This window comes from Cheilinus undulatus, linkage group 4 (assembly GCF_018320785.1).
Source record: "Cheilinus undulatus linkage group 4, ASM1832078v1, whole genome shotgun sequence".
Classification (NCBI taxonomy): Eukaryota; Metazoa; Chordata; class Actinopteri; order Labriformes; family Labridae; genus Cheilinus; species Cheilinus undulatus.
In genome coordinates this window covers 48,162,723-48,183,353 of record NC_054868.1, presented here as the reverse complement: position 1 = coordinate 48,183,353, position 20,631 = coordinate 48,162,723, and the positions used below count along the sequence as shown (strand labels likewise).

General features: G+C 38.4%; 1 protein-coding gene across 1 annotated transcript; it reads right to left on the bottom strand.

The window, feature by feature from the left end:
- Positions 1 to 3,356: 3,356 nt before the first annotated feature.
- On the bottom strand, positions 3,357 to 20,064 carry soul5l (heme-binding protein soul5, like). Its single transcript, XM_041784334.1, has 7 exons — positions 19,956 to 20,064; positions 19,202 to 19,264; positions 14,663 to 14,744; positions 14,465 to 14,585; positions 14,239 to 14,378; positions 9,734 to 9,897; positions 3,357 to 7,179 (listed from the first exon to the last, which is right to left on the bottom strand). Coding segments are annotated over exons 1-7 (1,068 nt in total). The 5' UTR covers positions 19,958 to 20,064; the 3' UTR covers positions 3,357 to 6,683.
- Between the last annotated feature and the right edge of the window lie 567 nt (positions 20,065 to 20,631).

Sequence of the window (20,631 nt, the reverse complement as noted above, 5' to 3'; positions counted from 1 at the left end):
ATTTAGCTATTTTAATCTGAAATGAGTCCAAACCTTTGTTTTTTTATTGTGATATCATGATATGAGATGTTTATCTGGACTTGTTTGGTGAATGTGTCCTAATTTCAGAGTAATGGGACATTTTGGCTCAGAATTGGTAAGGCTTGAGTTTTTGCAGTGCAGGGTGACTGTTTTCTGTAATCTATTGCAGAGGGACATTTTCATCCAGGCAACATTAAATGCATTTTGCATGTAGATAAAGTTGCAGTTCACCTGGTCTCTGCATAATAACATGCTGTAGAGCCATTATTCTCCTCTGAGTTTTTATCTGAAGTCTCTGTGGTTTCTGCAGCTGAAGCAGCACAGTGACACGTTTAGCAGGGAAAGCCCCAAAGTCGTCTATATCAATCTAAACCTTAGTGTGGCTCTGAGAGGAAGCGTAAAGGCTTATTTTTAACTGGGAATGTCACCATCCAAACTACAAGGTTCAGTAAGGGATTCAAAAGGAGCTGGATTCAATTCAGGACATGTTTAAGATTCAGTAAATACTGTTGAACCCCATCTCTACGTAGAGTGCACAGTTAAAATGGTGTTTTTCAGACCAGCATTCATGTATGAAATAAACTGGATTAAACTCCACTGATCAAGATTTTTCTGGCTCTGTCTTTTCTTTTTCTTTCCTCTTGTTGTTTCCTGGAAATAGTTTGGTTCTTCTTGGTTTCCAGATCTGTTCACAGGCCCGTATTTAAACTGATAAGTAATGTATTTAATTAATTTGCAATTTATAGTTCAGATGATTAGGAAGAAGTTTCAGAGGGGGTGTAAGCCAAAGCAAAATCCCCTTCACAACTCTTCACTCGACACTGAGGTCGTTTGTTTCCAACACTTATTCAATCGTCTTTATTTGTTAAACTTGATCGCAACCTAGATTTTTCTGTATATTTCTATTGCCCTAGTAATTTTTTGCCACTTTTTTCATTTCTTTGCCATTTACATCAATTTATACTGCTTTTAGCCCATTTTGTCACTTCTTTTGTCACTTTTCACCATTTTTTGCCACTCATCTCATTTTTGCCTCTTTTATCAAGTTTTTTTTTTATTTTTGCCATTTCTTGTGCCACTTTTCACCTATATAAGCTGCCTTTTGCCATTAATTGCCACCCTTTCCCGTTTTGCCACTCTCTGCTCATTTTTCCCACCTTTTTTCCTGATTTTGCCCATATTCTTATTTTCCCCATTATTTTTTCTCATTTTTGCTGCTCTTTGGACATTTTTGCCACCTGTAACTCATTTTTGTTGTCCCTTTTCACCCATTTTTACCGCTTTTGCCACCTTGAACCCATTTTTCTTGCCACTTTTCACCACTTAGATTTTGGCTCTTGCATATGTATTTATCAACAATTTGGCTAATTGGTTTAGATGGGTTGAGTAACACTGAGTTAGATTGTTCTTTGCCGGGTAGCACTGTAACTTTTAGGGCACTTTAGAGGTAACATTTTACCAATTTAAGCAGATTTCAAGGATAATTTTGATGTCTAAGTTGCCCAAAAACATGCTGTAATTGTTGTGAGAGATAGAAATGAGATAAAATTGGATTTTCTCTATCACTGCTATTCAGAAAATAAAAAGCATTGAACAGAGCCCAGTCATAGTTTGTTATGGTTTTTATTGCACCTTCCTCAGAACATACAGTATGAAGCTCAGATACTCATAAATACACAAGTTCTCTATCAACTGATGTGTCTGGTATTGCATTTATCAACCAAGCATCAGTCTTTGGGATCTTTGGGGCACTTTTACCTCTTTTCAGATCAAATCAATCATCAGGGGTTTAATGGAATTCTAATTTAATGATCAGAACTGAAATAGATCAGGGTATTTTTTGGAGTGTACACAAACCAAAGTAAACATGAAGATATTTGTGCAATATAGCATCAGTGAGCCTTAGTCTGATTCTTTCTTCAGAAACCCTGCATGTCCTGATGTCTTCTTTACATGATGGCACATGTGCACTTGTCCTGGCTCTCTACTGCCACCTGCTGTCACTGCTCTGCACAAACATCTAATATCACTCCTGATCTCTCTCTATGTGCTGCTACTCACGGTCCAAACTCTGTAGGAAATCCTTTGGAAAACATGTAGATGCAGGATGTCATGAATTCAGGAGATTAAAAGGAATTAATGTGAGATACATTGATGGATCTAATTACAGTAAAGTAGATCCCTCTGTTTCTTACAGTTAAATGTTATTGGTTATCAAATAAAAACATTTGGGTCTCTGCTGGCTTAAAGAAACATCAACACCCAGGCGGGGCTGGAGCCGATCTCAGCTGTCACTGGGTAAGAGTAGGGCTGGACTAACGAGCACATCTTTGGGCTGGGGGAGGGAGCTGAAACCTACAAGCTCCACATGGAAGGGCTCCTGTCTGATAAGGACTTGAACCAGGAACCTTCCTGCTGTGAACTCGAAGCACTAACACTGCACCGCCATGCAGCCCTTATGAATAAACATACATTTTTTCTACTGTTAGAATTTACTTGTATGGCTTAGGTTAACTGCTCTTTAAAGATGCTGCAGTATTTATTGCTGTCCTTTTTTAAACAAATCTAAGCTAAATCTAACAACAGGCTTTCTCTATCTGTCATTTATGTTAGGATAGAGGCGGCGACTGTTGACCAAATATGTGACGGTAATTCTCTGAGAGTTGATTTAACACATTAAATGACAAGTTTAGAAAACAAAAGAGCAAATGTCTTCCCAGGCACTTAAAAACATGATATTTAACACATTACTTGCTTGAAATACTTCACTGAGCCAGACATAGAGAGGTTTAAGGCTGCACCAAAGATCCCAAACATCCCGCTCAGGTTTCACCACATCTGAAATAAAACCACATGGAGCTAAACAGAGAGAAGCTTCTCACATGTTCTGAGCTAAAACAGAGACATGAACAATCACTTCTCCTAAAAGCATAAAACTCCATTTACAACAGTGCTAGAATACATTACAGACATATCTCCTCTGATAATTCAGTGTACTTATTCTACTGTGAGAGCACACAGAGTAACTTCAGGTAATTTCAGATTAAAGGTGGGGTTTAAAAACATCTCAGCCTTAGGTTTTAGATCGACTAACAGTACATGGATTAAGGGGATAAAAATATGCCAACATGGATGACTGAGTCAGTAAGTACCTTCAAATTAATATCATTTATACAAAAGCTGTGGCCATAGAATCACGTCACACAAACAGACCAATATGTAGCCAATATTTACATACATTTAAGATTTTATAAATTGGACTTTTTTTATTTAAACATCTGTAAGAGCTAAGCAACAACAAAATTAGAAATATATTTGATTGGGGGGGGGGGGGGGACTATATATGATTATATATATCTATTAAATATATTTAGAGATGAAAAAATTGTGAAAATCAGGACTGATACAGATTTTTGAAGTAAAACTTGCAGCCAGTTAGATTCAGATGTGGATTTGTCTTCCTTACTGCTGTTTTAACATTCGAGAGGTGTGATAACAGGTTTGGGGAACTTTTTTATTTTAAAGGGACTATTTTCTGCAGGTTCTCCCCCCTGCATTGAAGCACACTGCAAATCCTGCAGGATCAGGTTGTCAGAAGGTTGCAAATAGAGGGTCAAAAAAATCACACCACATGGAAGGGAAGATTAATGTTTAGTCTAATAACACGACGCGTTGTAAAAGCCAAGAGCTGATTCACAAAAAGATTGCGCAGCTTTACACCTGCTGGAACTTTACATATGAGTCAAAGACGCCGTCTAATTCACAGAACAAACTAAATGTGCTACAGAGCAGACACCATAGAGGCGCTCTACTGCACAGTCTCCTACGAGCAGCTTTGCTCTACGCTGTGCCACATGCACAAATTAATGAATGGAGGCAGAATCACTGAAGTGGTGCTTTCATAAGATGATCATTCTGTTTGGTTTAGAGCATGGGGGTCACCACTGAGACACTCTGAGTAAACCTTAAATGCACACTTTCATCTTCAACTGACTTTTCCCTCCTCCCTTTTTGTTTGTGACTTTTAAAGTTTTTAGAAAGGTTTTAATGTTTTCATTTCTTGCAGAAGTTCTGAAGTTTGTGTGAACATATAAATACATGTAAACGTTTAATAAGAATAGAATTAAAATGACATTTTAAAGAACAGACTGAATCTATGTGCTTAAATATAGGTCAAATAAAGTCATGTCTGTAATCATAGGGAGCTTTAGTTGAAAAAGGTTGCTGACCACTGGTGCAGAGTTTTTATTTTGCTGAGTTAATTTAATGTTTTCTGCTGTCGATATTGAAATGTGGACATTTATTTTTAAAATCAATAAACAACCTAACCTCCATTCTGGACCCTTGGCTGTGAGATTCTTTCACATCCTCCAAACCCTCCTGGTTGTGAGCCTGATTAGATGTTTGACATTGTCATCAGAACTGCCTCAGCTTTAAAGTCCTGAGACCCTGCGTGCACATATGAGGACGCTGTTATATTTTTACTTTCCAACAACATAGCAATACATTCTCTCTTCTATTAGAATTTTAGAGAAACTGGACCAGAATTACAATAAAAGTTTAAGTAATTTGCTTGGAATGTCTGGAGAATTTGCTTTAAAATGTAAGGAAAATTTTTGGGGACATGTTTGAGTTTTTTTTTTTTTTTTTTTTTACATTTCAGTACTTTAGTGGGAATTTGAGGAATTTATCTGTAGAGTTTTGGGGATATGTCTAGAGATTTGAGTGGAGACTATCCTTCAAAATGTTCCCAAATTTTATAGAATTTTTTAGGGAAATTCGTTGGATTTTTGGAAGGACTTGATTGGAAATTTCATGGAATTTGGGGGAGATTTATTTGTATTTTTTTTTGTGTGTGTGAATTTAATTAGACATTTTTGGAGAATTGCTTACAATTGCTCGAAAATTATCCAGAATTCTTGAAAATGTTTGGGGATATGTTTGAATATTTTGATTATTTTGATTTAAAGGTTTTTGTTGGAAACTGAAGAACTTATTCGTAATTTTTGGGAAATTTGTTTGGAGATTTGGATAGGGAATTTCCTTCAAAATCTTTCTGAAATTTCATGGAATTTTTAGGGGATTTCTCTGGGTTTTTGGAAGAACTTGTTTGGAAATTTCATGGAATTTGGGAGAAGTGTGTATTTTTCATGAATTTGAGTTGAAATTTTGGAGAATTTTATTATTATTAATATTATAAGGAATTTTCTTGAAAATACTTGGGATATGTTATGTGATATGTGAAATATTTTGACGAGTTTGATTTCAAGTTTATTGTTTTTTGTTTGTTTGCTTTTTAAATTTCAGTACTTTTATGGTAAAAAGAAGAATATATTTTTTATTTTGGGGGAATTTGCTTGGAGATTTGGGTAAAGAATTTTGAAATTTGTCAGGAATTTAGTGGATTTTTTTGGTTAAAAAAATACTATGCATATCTTTAGGCTTTATGCAGAAAAGCCTACTGAAACATTCAGGGAACATTTTGGTGTATTTTTAAGGGACTTTTGAATTTTCACTAAAGTTTTTGAGATTAAAAGGGATTTTTTTAAAGTTTTGGGAATCTCTTGTGGTTTTTACAGGGGATTTTACAGGATCTCTAGAACTTTAAGTGTAAATTTAGGTCATATACACAGCCTTGACAGGTTCTTGTGGTCCATCGTCAGAAAAAGAACTAGACAATACATCTCTGAATGACTGACGACTCTTCCTACAGACTGAACAGCACCCTACCAACTGGCAGACATACTTGAAATGTATTAAAATAAATAAATACATACGTTTTTGTGTGGTGTACAGTTTATAAGCCTCTTGTCCTCATATGCAGATGTAATTTCTTGGTGAAAACTACTTCCTGTTCGCAGACAAGGCTTAGGTTTCACAATCATCAGGTCCTCCTGATCCCAGATAAGTGGGAGAAACTAAAACTTCACTGGATCATGTCTTATAAACTCTCAGACTTCCATGCTGTCTACATTTTCTTTCACATTTTAGCTTGAAAACAAATCAAAGTTCGTCCAACATGTCTTCTTCTGAGCAGTTTCATTAAACCAACACCTAGCTAAACTAGCTCTCCTATTTACCAGTAAACGAATGCAACACAACAGATACATGTTTCTACTGACTTTGGTGCATGCCATATTATTTGCAAATAGTCTATTAATGTTGATGTTTGTCAGCTGACCTGATAAAGGCTCACATGATCCATCAGTACAACACTAAGCCTAACAGATAGGTTAAAGATATGGTACATTGTTCACAGGCCTATGAAACGTCTTTGTAGACTTTGTAATTGCAGCGACTATGTTGTAATGTTGTCAGTAAAATGCTGAGCTGTAGTAAAACTTGATTTCCACCCCTAACCTTGAATCCTAACTCTAACTGATACATACATGGTACTTTATGCTACAATGAAAGCTGTGATTAGTTCAGAGAGACACAGTGGACTGGTGTGGGTTTGCTAACAGGAAGCTGCAGGTGCAAAGCTGTGACAGAACATGGATTTAAACATTTATAAAGAGTGATACATGGAAACAGAGATGTGGAATAATAGAGCAGCTTTCTCCTTCTATCACGCACAGCCACACTGCTGACTTCCCTATTTAGATTGCATGTGAATATACCTGCAGTAGCTGCTCAAATAAACTTGCCTGCTAATGTTAATGCTAATGAGCGTCTTCTGGTTCCACCACAGGGTTGCTGTCGGCTTGTGTGTCCACAGAGCTGTGGGCCGTGCTGTTCCACATGGCAGTGTCGGACTGTGGCTCCAGAGACGGGCTCACGGAGACCACATCGGAGGAGTTGTTTGTCAGGTCGAGGAGGATCTGGGTGGAGGTGGGCGGGTGGCTGTATGGGGCGTTGGCGGGCAGGTTGGATGAAGGGCTGGGTGGAGCGTTGGATGTGGGGAGAGCAGGGGACTCGGAGGGCGTCTGAGAGGAGGTGTTGGATGTGAAGGAGATGTTGGAGGAAAGGTTGGAGAGGGTGAGCGCAGGGGAGTCAGAGAGGGTCTGTGGGAGAGGGTCAGAGGCCAAGTTGGCAGGGGAGTGGGTGAGGGTCGGCCTGAGTGTGTGTGGGGGAGTCGGCTCCTGTGGATCACTGCAGACGGGCTCACCCTCTGCCACGTACCACACCTCATTGTGTCTGTTCAACAGCTTCAAAGGACTACACACAAAACACACAAACACAAAAAAGTAAATTGAGAGACACATAGAAGTGAGGATTGTTTGTGGGTGAAACACTGAAAAATGTTTAGATAAGTCATAAAAAAATCAAGAAAAAAATGGACCATAACATGCTTGATTATGTGCTATATATTTTCTAAAAAGTCCCAGAAGTAACAAAATTCTGCCTGAAGTCTTAACTCAACTTTTTGTCATGTATTTGTGTGAAGAACAGAAATGGTGTCATGGTTTAATTGGTGTTGAAATAACTGGGGACACTCCATTAAACATTTAACTATGCTTTTCGCATCTGGATTGAGTGAGTTTTCAGCACTTTTTGAGACATAAATGTTACACGGAGAGTGTTTAAAAGCTGACAAAGTACATTTAAAGAGATGAACATGAGAAATAAATATGTGGCTTTGCAGCTGGACAATCAAAACAAAATAGCTGTCGGTCTAGTAGCATCTCTGAAAACTTAAAAGTTCCCATTAAAATTCTGTTTAATAAAAATATGGGGCAAATACATTTGGTTTGTTATTGTTAGAAGGGTTTTAGTGGACACCAGGAGGTTCTCATGTTTCATTGGGCTTCAAAATGTTTCAGTTTGGTAGCAGCTGCTGTAATTATTGTATGATCTTTAGTTTCCATGTCTGCCTCCTGTTGTTTCTAGGAATAGAAAATGGTCCCATTTAGGGTAAAAGAGAATTCCTAAGAGCAAAGCTGTCCTATGATCGTCAAGCCGCTTTAAATGTGTGGGATCCACCTTCTTCTCCAAACATAGCCCCTTCCAGCTTCAATCGAAAGCCGAAATATCAGACTCATCTTCTCCTGGTAACTTCAGAAATATGTAAGACTGAGTTGTCTGACTGTTTTCCCTCTGAGGTCTAAGGGTATTCCTCATTTTTCACATTATTTTGTAATTCACCTTTTTAAGATACTTGCAAATAACACAAACCCCAAGTGTTTTATATCAAAATTTTCAGGACAATCTCAGCTTTATGGATACTGTGGCCCATTTCTGTCCTAGAGGACTATGTAAAGAGTTATTTTAGCCAAAATGCTAAGTTTTTAAATCTCTGTCTTGTGAAAACACACCTTCACTCTTGGTGGATGAATTGTTTTGGTATTTGTAATAGGTTAACCAAAGTCACGGCTTCACAGAAGCAGTAGAATATATGAATAAAATAATAGGTATGTGCAGAAAACATGTCTAAAATTAAATTTTGTCATATCGTTTTTTGAGCATAATTGTCATCCATCATCCTATTTTCACCAAAATAAAACTGTCATCACTGTCTTCACCATCATCAGCTCAACAGGTCTAATTCTCTCCTTTCACTCTGGTCTCTCGCCTTACCTCTCCTGCAAAATCTGTGATAGGGAGGGCCTTAGGGATTCCAGAGTGTCTATTGGTTGGGAAAGGTTGATGGACAAAGGATTCAACCAGTGGTAAACAGTGAGAGGTGATGACATGTGCTCATTGCTCTCTTATTGGCCCTGTAACTCTGGCTGTGAATCATGTGGGATGGCAAGTGAGGGCAGAAGGGAAAGATGAGATTCTCCCGTTACGGAAGTGTTCAAATAGCATTTCTACAGTGTAAAATGAAAAATATATTAATAAAAACATATTGAAAACACACCGACGAGTGCTTAGACCTCAGAGGGTTAATTTGCTGAGCTTGCATTTATTTTTGTTTATAGTTAAACCACAGTGAGAACCAGGGAACAGGGGTTAAGAGGATCAAAGTTTTAAATTCATATAAAATACAAAAAAGTATTAAACTGTATCAACATTTGTACTGATACCAAGGCACCCAGCACTCAATATATGATCATTTGTTGTTGCAGTTATCAAAATCGCAGGAAAACGCAGACTGTCTAAATTATATCAGTTTACTGGCAACGTCTAGATACCAAGATGTTGTCAGTGTATTTGAGTTGTTTGTGTTTGCTCCATTTTTGATGGATCCTTCCTTTTTTAAGCACTGTTTTTGGCCACTTATTTCCCTTTTATTATTCATTAACAAAGTAGAAAAAGATTGCACTGTTACAAAACATATATTATTGAAAATAATAAAGTATTATAACCTTTGGCGCTCTGGCTGTGAGGAGAAAGAAGAAACCGCTGCCACTTTATAAGTTATTAATTCAATATAATGCTTTTTTTGCATGAATATAATTAACAATGAACAGGGCAATAAATCAGCATTTCCATCAATATTATTATTATTTTAAATCTGGCCTATTAGTAGTATGAAATATGTTATAAACATGCTTTAGTTAGAGTTATGATACACCAGCATATGTGGTCAGTACAAAGCAAGAGCAGACTTCATTTACTCACTAGCAATCTTGTGATACATAGAGGTTCTAAAGGATGTAGAATATTTTCATGCAAGATAAACATTGATAAGTCTTTTATGAGGACAAATAATGAGCTAAAATGCTACTAGTACACATGAATATGACCCAGAATTTACTGTGAAATCATTGTGGCTCTATATTCGTTACTACAGTTTATATACAATAAAAGACTCACAGATGTATACTACCTGTCATATCCGACTCCATAGTGGAAGCTATGGTTGTACGGAGCTCGGACTCTCTCCAGCTCTTTGGTGAGCAGATGAGCGTGAAGCCTGGAGGTGACTGACAGCATCCAGCCTCCATAACTCCTCACGTACACGTCCATCTCTGGCATCTCAGTGAAATACAGCTGTGAAGGAGACACAGAGGAGACACTATCAGAGACACAATGGCAGCGCATAGATCAGAGGACATTGATAACAGCAGGGAGGAGACAAGGCAGCACAGAGTGGTGAGTTTCTCTGCAGAAATGTCACTGGGCTTTTACTTTGAAAAGCACAAACCAGAAGAGTAAACATGCTGGTCCTCTTGCCTGTAACATACTGATGTGGACATATATATCTGCAAAAGAAGATTTAATACGGTACACTTTTTTATCATCCTTACTAATTTTTTTACATACCATTTTCCCATCTTCTGGCTGACATGACTAGCAGTTAAAAAAGGAAAGTCTTCTACAAATATTATTGCATGATATGCACACCACCTTATTTTCTTTTATTGTCTCAAAATCCTGCATGAATCATTATCATCATCCTTTATTTATTATTAACAAAATAAGACCCTGGTCTCCTGCAAGGGGTGCCTCTGACCTGTATGTGGGAGGTGCACCGTGAGGCTCGACAGTTCTCCCCTAAGCATGCACCCTAGGAGCTGCAGCGCTCTCCAAGGTGCTGATCCCGAGCTTTCTTCTATCTGTTCATCTATCTAGTTGGTCATTGGTTTGTGTTATTTTTATCTTATTGCAGTTATTTTTGCACTAGTTATGTTGTCTTTTAACGTTGATTTTTTTTTGTTTTACAGATTTTTGCATTTAACTCATTCTCTTTATTCTTTCATGTGTGTGTGTAGATGTGAGCGAGCAGGAAAAAACACATGACAACCACAGTAAATTGATATCAAACATTAATGTTACCAATCCTGCTCAGGTTTCTCTACAATTTTACTATCATAATGTGATTCAACTGCATCCAAACATTTGTTATCAGTGTGCTTCTGATCATTAACAATGAAGCAACACCTGACTGACAACCCCAGGTGGGGGTGCTAGAATGCTGGGGTCCTAGTGCAGAATGTTTACATGGTGTGGGAATTAAATAGGAAAGAAAAGGTTTTCATGAATGCTGTCCAGTAGTGTTGCATGATTTGGTAATAATCTGCAGTTGCAATTATACTTGAAAATATCGCAATTTGCGAATGCAATTACAATATAACCCATACATAGTATGATGAGTCTACTTACTTGATTATCAAGGAAAATGCTCGGAATAATGGTAGTTTTGAATTGATTGTTTCTCAACTCAAACACAGAACTATTAAGCAGCATAAAAATACAAAACCTGACATTTTCAGAGCACAGGCTTCAAAATGCCTTAATATCTTACACAAAAAGGTAAAAAAGAATCCAAGTTTTCCTTTTTAAAAATAATAAAAGTACAAACTTAAAGGCCTCTGCAGGCATTTTTGTAAACCTTTCGAGTACAAACATTATTGCAGCATTTTATGCAATGATGTAATTGCACAGCCTGACATTGGGATTGCAATTATGATTAGATTAATTGTGCAGCACTACTGTTCAGCGCCTGTTTCTTCATACCTGAATGGTGCTGTCAGACAATAAGATCACATCCAGTTTGGCATCATCAGCCTCTCCCATCATTAACAAACAATCTTCAGCAGCAGAGTTGAGCAATGCTTCATCTATGTTGTAGAATTTTCCTGTTTTCACTAAACATAACGCCACTCGATGTGATGCTTTGGTTGGCTTGCTATTTTCATTTTCTCAATTGAGAAAATTGAGACCTGTGGCTCCTTTAAGTCTTACTTGGGGAAAGAATCCTCTAATAACCTTAGAAAAGGGAAATTTTGAAATCAGAAATAATATATTGCAAGTCAAATGAATTAGTTGTGTTCTCACCTTTCACAGTAAGCTTTAAATGTCAAATTTAATTGACAACCATTATTTTTGGTCTGTATATTTATTATCGAATATGAATGAGAAGAAGAAAGGAAATGCAAGATAAATATCACTGATTCTTGAGAAAAAGGGCAAAACAGGTTTCAAACATTTGAACCAGAAATTTATGTAGGTTGAGGTCTCAACTTACAGCTGTGTGAAAGAACAGATTTTTAATACATTTTTTCCAAAATATGTTTTTGTTTTTTCTTGATTTTCACCAACACTGTCAGACTCACTTAAATATATTTTATTTTTATTTTATTAATTCATAATGGATGTCATGTTGTCAGTTATCTAAAATTGGTATTTAGTTATGATCTTTAAATTCTTTTAAAAGCCTAATTTTTACTTATTTTCATTCACCTTAAGTATCCTATTTCAGAATGTTATGATTTTCTAACTCTATCTTTAAAGACCCTGTAAAGAAAAAATAAATCTGTATTTAGGTTTGTTGTATGATAGATCACTCATTAACCTCCTCACTCATGGTGTCATACTTGGAAAAATATTTTCCCCTAAAAACAAAACATGCATAACTATAACTTTGCAATGAAACATGAACATTATAGAACAGTACAAGAGTACAAGATTGAATTCCTTTGCACAAAATGAACCAGAAGTCCCTGCTCCAGGTGACTGCTTCCTTCCACAATATTGTAGTGTTAGAGGGGCGGAGTCATTCTCTACTGTGGGCTCATGACATTGTGAGCCCACTTATTGGCCCCGCCCACATGAAACCAAGCCAGGAAAGAGATGAAATGGCCTAAATCCAGAATTCAGTCTCATGTAGATCTCAGAGTTTTCACATGTTTACAGCAACCATATTCCAACATTTCTAGAGTGTTAAGACAAAACCTTTGGATTTCACTCTACAGAGTCTTTAATATTAACCACATCAAACTAATCTTTTTAAATAAATTAGTTACTAATGCCTATAGATTAGCTGGCATTTTAACAAATAAGCAGAATAAAATAAACAGAGAACAATTCTTTTTTTGTAAAATGAACAAAACCATCAGCTAAACAAGTTGGCAAACATCACAATGGATATAAAAAGTAATGGCTAAATTAGCTTTTTGATCCAAATAAGTTTCTTACTTGACTATAGATAGAGAAAATAATGAAAAGGAAGCTGAAAACAATTTCTCTGTATCCTCTTATTGATATTTTTTGTTTTGTAATTATTGGATTTCCCCTCCCTTGTTTGGATTCTGGCTCTTGAAAATGCATTTTTTTAACAATGTGGTTCTTTGGTTGAGCAGTGTTGAGTAACACTGCTTTAACTTCTTGTCAAAATACTCCTGCAGGTAAAAGTGGGCACTTTGGGACACTTATTCTAGTCTTGCTCTGAACTGAATAAATTCTGGTCAGATGCTTTTAAGTGTTTCTCAGAAGTATGACCCTCCTCATAGCAATTCTGGGCAGAATCCAATACCAAATGTGTCTCACTTGTAACATAAGACAATAGAATATGGCATGGTTGTAGCAAAAAGAAATACCTATCTTAGCTCTCTGGAAATCTAAGAAGGTAAGCTTTTTTTCAAACCTGGTTAGCAGAAATGACCAATCTATCAGAAAGAGTCAGATACTGTTTCTCCCTCTACTCTGCAACCTTTGACAACATGTGGCAACCATACTTATCCTTTCTGTCAAAAACAACTTAAAACTTAAACTTATTTGTATAAATTTATATTAACAGTCAATATTTAATGTGCCTCTTTTCTCCTTGTTTTACTACCTTCGTCAACCCTTTAAAAGATGGAGCTGTTTATTTGTAAAATTGAAAATGTATGAATAAAATATATATACTTAAAAAAAAAAAAAAAAACTCCTACAGTTTGGTCACAGCTGCCATGCACCCACTCTGAAACAGCTGTTATGGTCTTATTTATCATTGTAGGTAATATAGAAGCCATGATATCAAAATAACTAAAGAATTGCTTTAAAAACTGTTCTTTAATTATATCTTATTCAGATTAGTCAAGGTGAATCAAGGTGAGCGAGTTACAGTCAGTAAAGGGGGAAAATAACTGAAAAAGGAAGTAAAAATAAGCTGATTTAACTTCAAGACATGGGTATAAAATTAGGAAATACATAAAAATGGGAGACTATATGTGACAATAACACTGGAATTAGTGTACCTTGGGAGAAAATTATATGTATGATCTTTTAAAATGACACAAATAAATAGTAAGTGCATTACTCATACTTCCCATCATGAACCTTTTACCACATAGAGAGCGATAGCCCTGACACAGTCATGAGCCAGCAGTATCTATTTCTATTCTGCTGAGAGAGAAAGAAAGCAGCACTGAAGACTGTACAAACATCAATGCCCTCTATTGATCGGTGCCTGATTAGATTACACTCTGATACTGGCAGGACAACAGCATTTGACCTCATCACTGGCAAGGGCGAGCTCACCCACTGAAAGAAAAAACTTTGTAAAGTCACCCTACACCCACAGCCCCCCACCCTTCACATCCCTCGCTACCTGTCGACTCAGCTCACCTTGTCATTGGTCGGTGTGGGTGGCTTCTCCTGATAGGCTGACGGCAGCGGGAAGTTGAGCGTGTAAACAGCCGGCTCCCACATCTTGGTCTCCTCTGGGATCTTCACCAGGACGGGGGCGGTCATCTCCATCTGGACGCCTGCACACAAAGCAATCACACCTTAAGAACGAACACACACTCAAAATGAACACACTCCTGACTTTTTGCTCCTGTTCTGTCTTTACCTCCCTCATTGGCTCCGGTGATGTACTGGAAAAGTCTCCTGAAGGCCATGGCTGCTCCTACGCCCATGAAATAAGCCTCAGCATCAGTCGACACCCAGCGAGTGGGGCTGTAGTGTCGGACCTGAAAAGGAAAACATTAAGTAAAAAATCACAGCTTGATTTGAAGGTAGGCCAGCTGTTAGACTCGTGGTCACTGACCTCATATTCGTCTGTTTTGCAGACCAGCTCATACTCCAGACATTCCTTCGACTCTGTGCAAAAGCTGGTGTTGGAGCTCGGCCTGTCAGAGGAAGTACAATAATTCATTTTCAACAACCATTCAAATTATTTTTCGCACAGAAATAGGATCTGATTATTTACATGTGAGCACTATTACTGTTTTAAAATGGTTTTAGGGAGGCAGGTACTTTTTACGAGGTATTTTACACCATAATGAACAATAAAAATGTAAGCAACAGCTTGTAAATGCACATTCCACCACCAGGGGGCTCTCAATCAAAACAATCACGAAAGATGACGAGTACAGACGAGCTGCCCACCTTTGCCACTTAATTCTTGATTTGAGTTGAGGACTTTATTCAACAGAAAAACTGCTCTCCATAAGGTGTATTTCTAAAAAATATAGTGACATTTTTTATTTTTCATGGATAATTTCACGAGTGAGAAAAGCTACACACAAAGCATCCAGGGATTACTGGCCAAGCAAAGCAGGAAGATAAAGTGCCACTTTTAACAGCTTTTCACCCTCACAATGTTAAAATCATCTATGGAAAAATAATGTTGGTATGGCCTTTAGTAAATAAAGCTTATGGACTACAGTTTTTGTTGAGAAGACATCTGAATTCAAACAGGAAGTGAGCAGTGGAGGAACCCAGAGCTGAGTAGTGTTTCTGTACTCAGAGACTGAAACTGGGTTTAAAAAATTGATTCCCAAATTGAGATCAATTCTCATTTTATAATTATATTGATTCGTGTAATCCAGAGATTTCCTGACAGTTCCTTGGCCGACAAGTCTTGAACTTGCACCGCTTATGCAGCTTGAAACTTGACCTGCCCTCATTTCTTATACCTTTAGACTCCCATTCGAGATTTGAATCTTATGCTCAGTCATCTTATTTTGGATATGTGGTACATGTTATCTCTATGAGCTGGTTATACATATGCAAGATGTGCCACATGGATGTAAAATAAACGTCAATACTACTAGTTTGAGGTCATATTTAATGCAAGTCTTGATATTCCCGAATAATGTGTCTGGTTGGGACATTCTTTGTACTATAGCCAACTTTTTTTCTCTGAGAATCTCGCAAAATAAGTATCTAATTAAGATAACCCTAAATGAATCGATATTAAATTAGATTGAATCGAATCGTGACCTTGTGAATTGGAATTGTATCAACTCAGGCAATCAATGGTGATACCTAGCCCTAGAAGAAATTAATCATGAGTCATCATGAGTAGTTAGCAAAGCTAAACATGAAGTAGTAACAGAACAATAACTTCCAGTAGCAGTACCCACTTCTCTACGTAGTAGTCTTTCCTAGTAGCAATGAACATTGATGTCTTGTCATGGCTGCTGCCAGGGCAACCATGACAAGACATGCATATTTATCATTGCTGTGGAAACCCTGGACGTTTTGTTTGTGACAAGATACAATCCTTTTCAACTACAAAAATTAAGAATTTCACTGGCTTTGAAAGCTGTTTACAATATTCAAGGTAATGTATGAACTCGACCAAAAAAATAAGCCAGGTTTGGCTGTTTTTCTAACATTAATTTAGACATTTCAGTACAACAAAAATATCTAAGCTACAACTTGTACCTTCAACTAGCCTGTCTTTGTTTAATTTCCACAGATATTGTAACATGGCTAGTAAATGTGCAGAGGCTAGCTGCATTAGAAGTTAGCATAAGTAGTAATAGCTCGTGGGCTTAGACAGCTTACAGACAAGAGTTGGAATACATTCAAATCATACATGAACAGTTAAATATAGCCCTCTGGTAGTCAAGAAAAACACAAGATGGCTGTCTGTGAGTAAAAACCCACTCTTTCAAAAGCCAAAGCAAGACAAAGCTATGATGTGGTGATAGCTTGGGAGGCTAAGTAGGCCTGGGTAAGTCTACAGCATTGAAACAGGATGCTAACCTATGTAGCTAAATTTCTGATGTAGTGGCAGGCTGCTATGCTAGGTAGCTAAATCTTTGAAGTGTAAAGAGACTGCTACACAAGCAGATAAATCTACGACACAGTGCCAGGATGCTAAGATGGGCAGCTAAACCGTTAATCTGACGGCTGATTGGGCTATATGTGAGGAAGTTGAATCTATGACGTAGTGGCAGGTTGCTAAGCTAAGTAGCTAATTCTATGATAGGATGCTAAGAGAAGCAGCTAAATACATAATGTAGCAGCTGGTTGATAAACAAGGAAGTTGAATCTATGATGTAGTGAAAGGTTGCTAAGCTAAGTAGCTAACTCCATGACATAGTGACAGAATGCTAAGTGAGGCAGCTAAATATATAATATAGCAGCTGGTTGCTGAGCTAGGTAGCTAAAATAATAATAGCTAAATGACCATTATTATTTTTACTGCACATGAGTAAACAGCAAATAAAGCATGCATTATTTACATGCCATTTACAAAAATGTGACATATGAAATGCTTTAAATGAAGAGGAAATGGGAAATTTGACATTAAAAGAGACAGCCAGTAAATGTACAACAAAAAGCCATGATTTTGGATAATAACCATTAAAAGAAAGCTAGGCCAGGTCACCTTCAGGTTTCATGTTTGACCTTTAGACTAACAGAAGTCAGAGTACCCTGCTACTGAAGTCCAGGGAGGCTTTATTACCATCGACCTTGTATTTTCTAATGCTGCTTCCAATAACTGGATTACTTCCTGGCCACTTTAAAGCTCTTGTGTCTAAATGGAGAAAACAAGAAATCCCTGCAGCCCTTAAAAGCTTTCCCAGAAGAGTAGAGGCTGAAACAGCAGCAGATTAAAGCCCATTGTTAAGAAATAAAGAATTTAACACTCACATAACACGAGGAAGCTGATATTCTGGGGTTTAGAGCAGACGTGGGCTAAACTGTAGATCTGAGTGCACTAATGATGACAACCCACTCTCTCTATATACAATATCTACCACTCTTTCAAAAGAAGCTTCTGCACACTCATACATGATTTTGGAGATATTAACTAAAATATTAAAGTAACATTGTTGATTTTTATATCAAATTGTCTGATCTCATTATCAATTATCATGCCCCATTCCCCCAGTAAGGTAACTGTTTATTCTATTATCTTTATCAAACATGAAGTCTGCCTCGACTTCCAGCTTTGAAGCAGAGAGCGTGGATGCAACTCTATTCCGGCTGACTGGTTGTCATGGTAATGACTTGTCAATCAAAAGCATCCCATGCCTTGTCGTCTATTTGTACTCTAAGAATTTAATTCACGAAATTAACATGTATCAAAATTGTCTTGTATTGCATGATTTGGTTCCTTGTGATTTATTTGTCAACGTGTTTGCTGTCTCTGTCTGGATTATTTCTATTATGTTTACGATGATCTTGATTTCTGCAGGCTGCACAGTTGTGCAGCTACGACTGTGACCTCACAGCAAAAGGGCACTTAGTTTGGATCCCCTGTCAAAAAAAGGCCTTTCCTGCATGTTCTCCCCATGCATGCATGAGCTTTCTGGCTTCCTCCCAAAATCCAAAGATATGTTTGTTGGGTTTATTACCTCCGCCAAGGAGGTTATGTAATCGGGTGGATTTGTTAGTTTGTTTGTTAGCAACATAACCTAAAAAGTTGTGGACAGATTTTCATGAAATTTTCAGGAAATGGCAGAAATGGCATAAGGAAGAACTGATAAGATTTTGGGAGTGATCCGGATCACTGTCTGGATCCAGGAATTTTTTAAAGGATTCTATACTATTGGGAGATAGGGCTAATGGCGGAGCTCTGCGCTGTTACCACTTTACACCAGGAGATGGTGGACACGAGTAACTACAATCCCAGCAGCATTTTTGGGTGTTTTTCCATTCAAAGTTTTGGAGGTAATAGAGTTTGAAAGATGCACGCCCAGTCGAAGAGACAAGTCGGAGCGTAACAGAGAGAAAGACAGCAAATTTTTGCGAGAATACTCACAATGCTGGGAGGAATAGAGGAATATTCACCCTCTGCCATGACTTCCAGTCATCCAGTGAGACCATGGGTGAGACTGGAAGTGCATCTGTTGGCACCAGCAGGCAATGCTCCTGCCATGACAGTCTACCCGTAGCGAAGCCAATGCTCTGTCTCACTGTGTTTCCACCCCACTGGGGAGGGAGTAATCCATGAATGCTGAGGTGGGGGGCACATGGGGACGGATCCAGGAATTTTTTTTAAAGGATTCTTCACTATTGGGAGATAGGGCTAATGGCAGAGGTCTGCGCTCTCTGAGTGCTTTCCTAGTTCTCTCAATTGTGCATGTGAAGTAATTGTCTGTCTCTACAAGTAAGTGATTGACTGACTGAAGACCGCTCTAGGGTGTACCCCGCTAATAGTTCAACCCAAACCCTGCTGCTGAGTTTGAACCCTCCACCATAATGAAAGGTACATTTTTCCTGACATCAAACAGAGTTAACTCCATGCAGGTCTATTTCAGTGCCTTTAATTCAGAAATGGCTCCATTTTAGGGAGTACACATATGAAAATGCAGGTGAGCTGTTTCTTAAGGGATCCACTTACCCAACACTTCCCTCAGCAGAGAGCGCTAAGGCCAGCACAGCCGCAAAGACTGAGATGAAAGCCCTGAGGAGGAAAATCAGACATCTCTGTTTTTTAAAAAGCACTTTAAGAGAGTAAAACAGTGCATTGACCTGTAGAAGATCTTCTCTGTACATTTAGGAGGAATAAAGCTTTTTCCTTTCCAGTCTAAATCTTTGATTGACAGCTATTAGAAAGCTGTGAGGCAGTATCAGTATGCACGTCAGTGTGCTGCATTTCTCACTGCAGAGCTGAAATGGGACACGTTTTCCTGCTCTGTGAGCGACGCAAAGAGGAGAGACAGAGGAAGAGATGTGCTGCATCATCAGGCTCAGTCTCCTTCACAAATCAAAGGCATTTTAAGGTCACGCAGGATCATTGATCAGCACCTTATCACATCCCTTCATCATGCAAATTTAATACTATTATCGGCAGCTCAACTGCTTCTAAACCGAGACAGTAGTATCAAAATAAAGGTTTGAGATGGATCGTCCTCGTCACTTTCATGCCTGCTGTTTTACTCTTTAATGATTGTGCAAAAGTATTACAGTAAAATATTGCGTAAAGAGAGATTTCCCTGCACGCACAGCCGATCATGAATCATGCAAAATTAACTTCACCTTTGCGTGACGCTGCAGAAAAGTCGCTAACAGCTCTAGTCAAACATCCCTGGAGACATTTCTCTTAATACAGCAGTGCCATATTCACTGAAACAGAGCTAAAAGCTGATACTCACATTGTCCCGGCCCCGTGTGCGTGTCCTTTCCACCTGCCAGGGGAGCGCAGGGAGGAAGAGGAGGAGGAGGAGAGGAGGAGTGATGGAGACTGCAGTGTGCTGCACTCTGAGTGACTGCAGACTGCAGAGAGGAGAGGAGCAGCCTCCTCGTGGAGCTGGCGGGGTGGGCGGGGCAGACTGCAAACTAGAGGAGCATCAGTGGACAGATGATAGGAGAGTTAATAAGAGAGATCACCTCAGTGTCTTCAGCAGGGAGGAAGAATGATGAAAAGTCCGCCATCATCCATCTATCATGATGCTGAAACATGAAGATGGAGAGGATGGAGCTGTGGACCTCTGATACAGCGCTGGGGATGACTTAAAGTACGATTCAGCCTGATCAGACAGATTACTTCAATAACTAGGGGCTGAAATCACGATATTATCACGATATTTAGGACCAAGGCCGTCCATAAGGGGGGAGTAGGGGGCAGTGGTGTGCACAAGCGGGGGGCTGGGGGGGCGGTCGCCCCCTTCGTGGCCCAATTGTTGAAAAACGCATGCTAAAGTGTCCTCTTGGGAGGCAAAACACATGCTAAAGTGCCCTCGAGAGCCAAAAGGCGTGCTAAAGTGCCCTCCTGGTTGACAAAAAACACTAAACTGCCCTCTTGGGTGGAAAAAACACACTAAACTCCAG

Excerpts from the sequence above, each read along its gene's own strand:
- soul5l (XM_041784334.1), bottom strand. Across the intron at positions 9,898-14,238 it reads CCACACCGACCAATGACAAG|CTGTATTTCACTGAGATGCC; the intron begins GTGAGCTGAGTC and ends TCTCCTTCACAG. Across the intron at positions 7,180-9,733 it reads TATGGAGTCGGATATGACAG|TCCTTTGAAGCTGTTGAACA; the intron begins GTAGTATACATC and ends TTTTGTGTGTAG.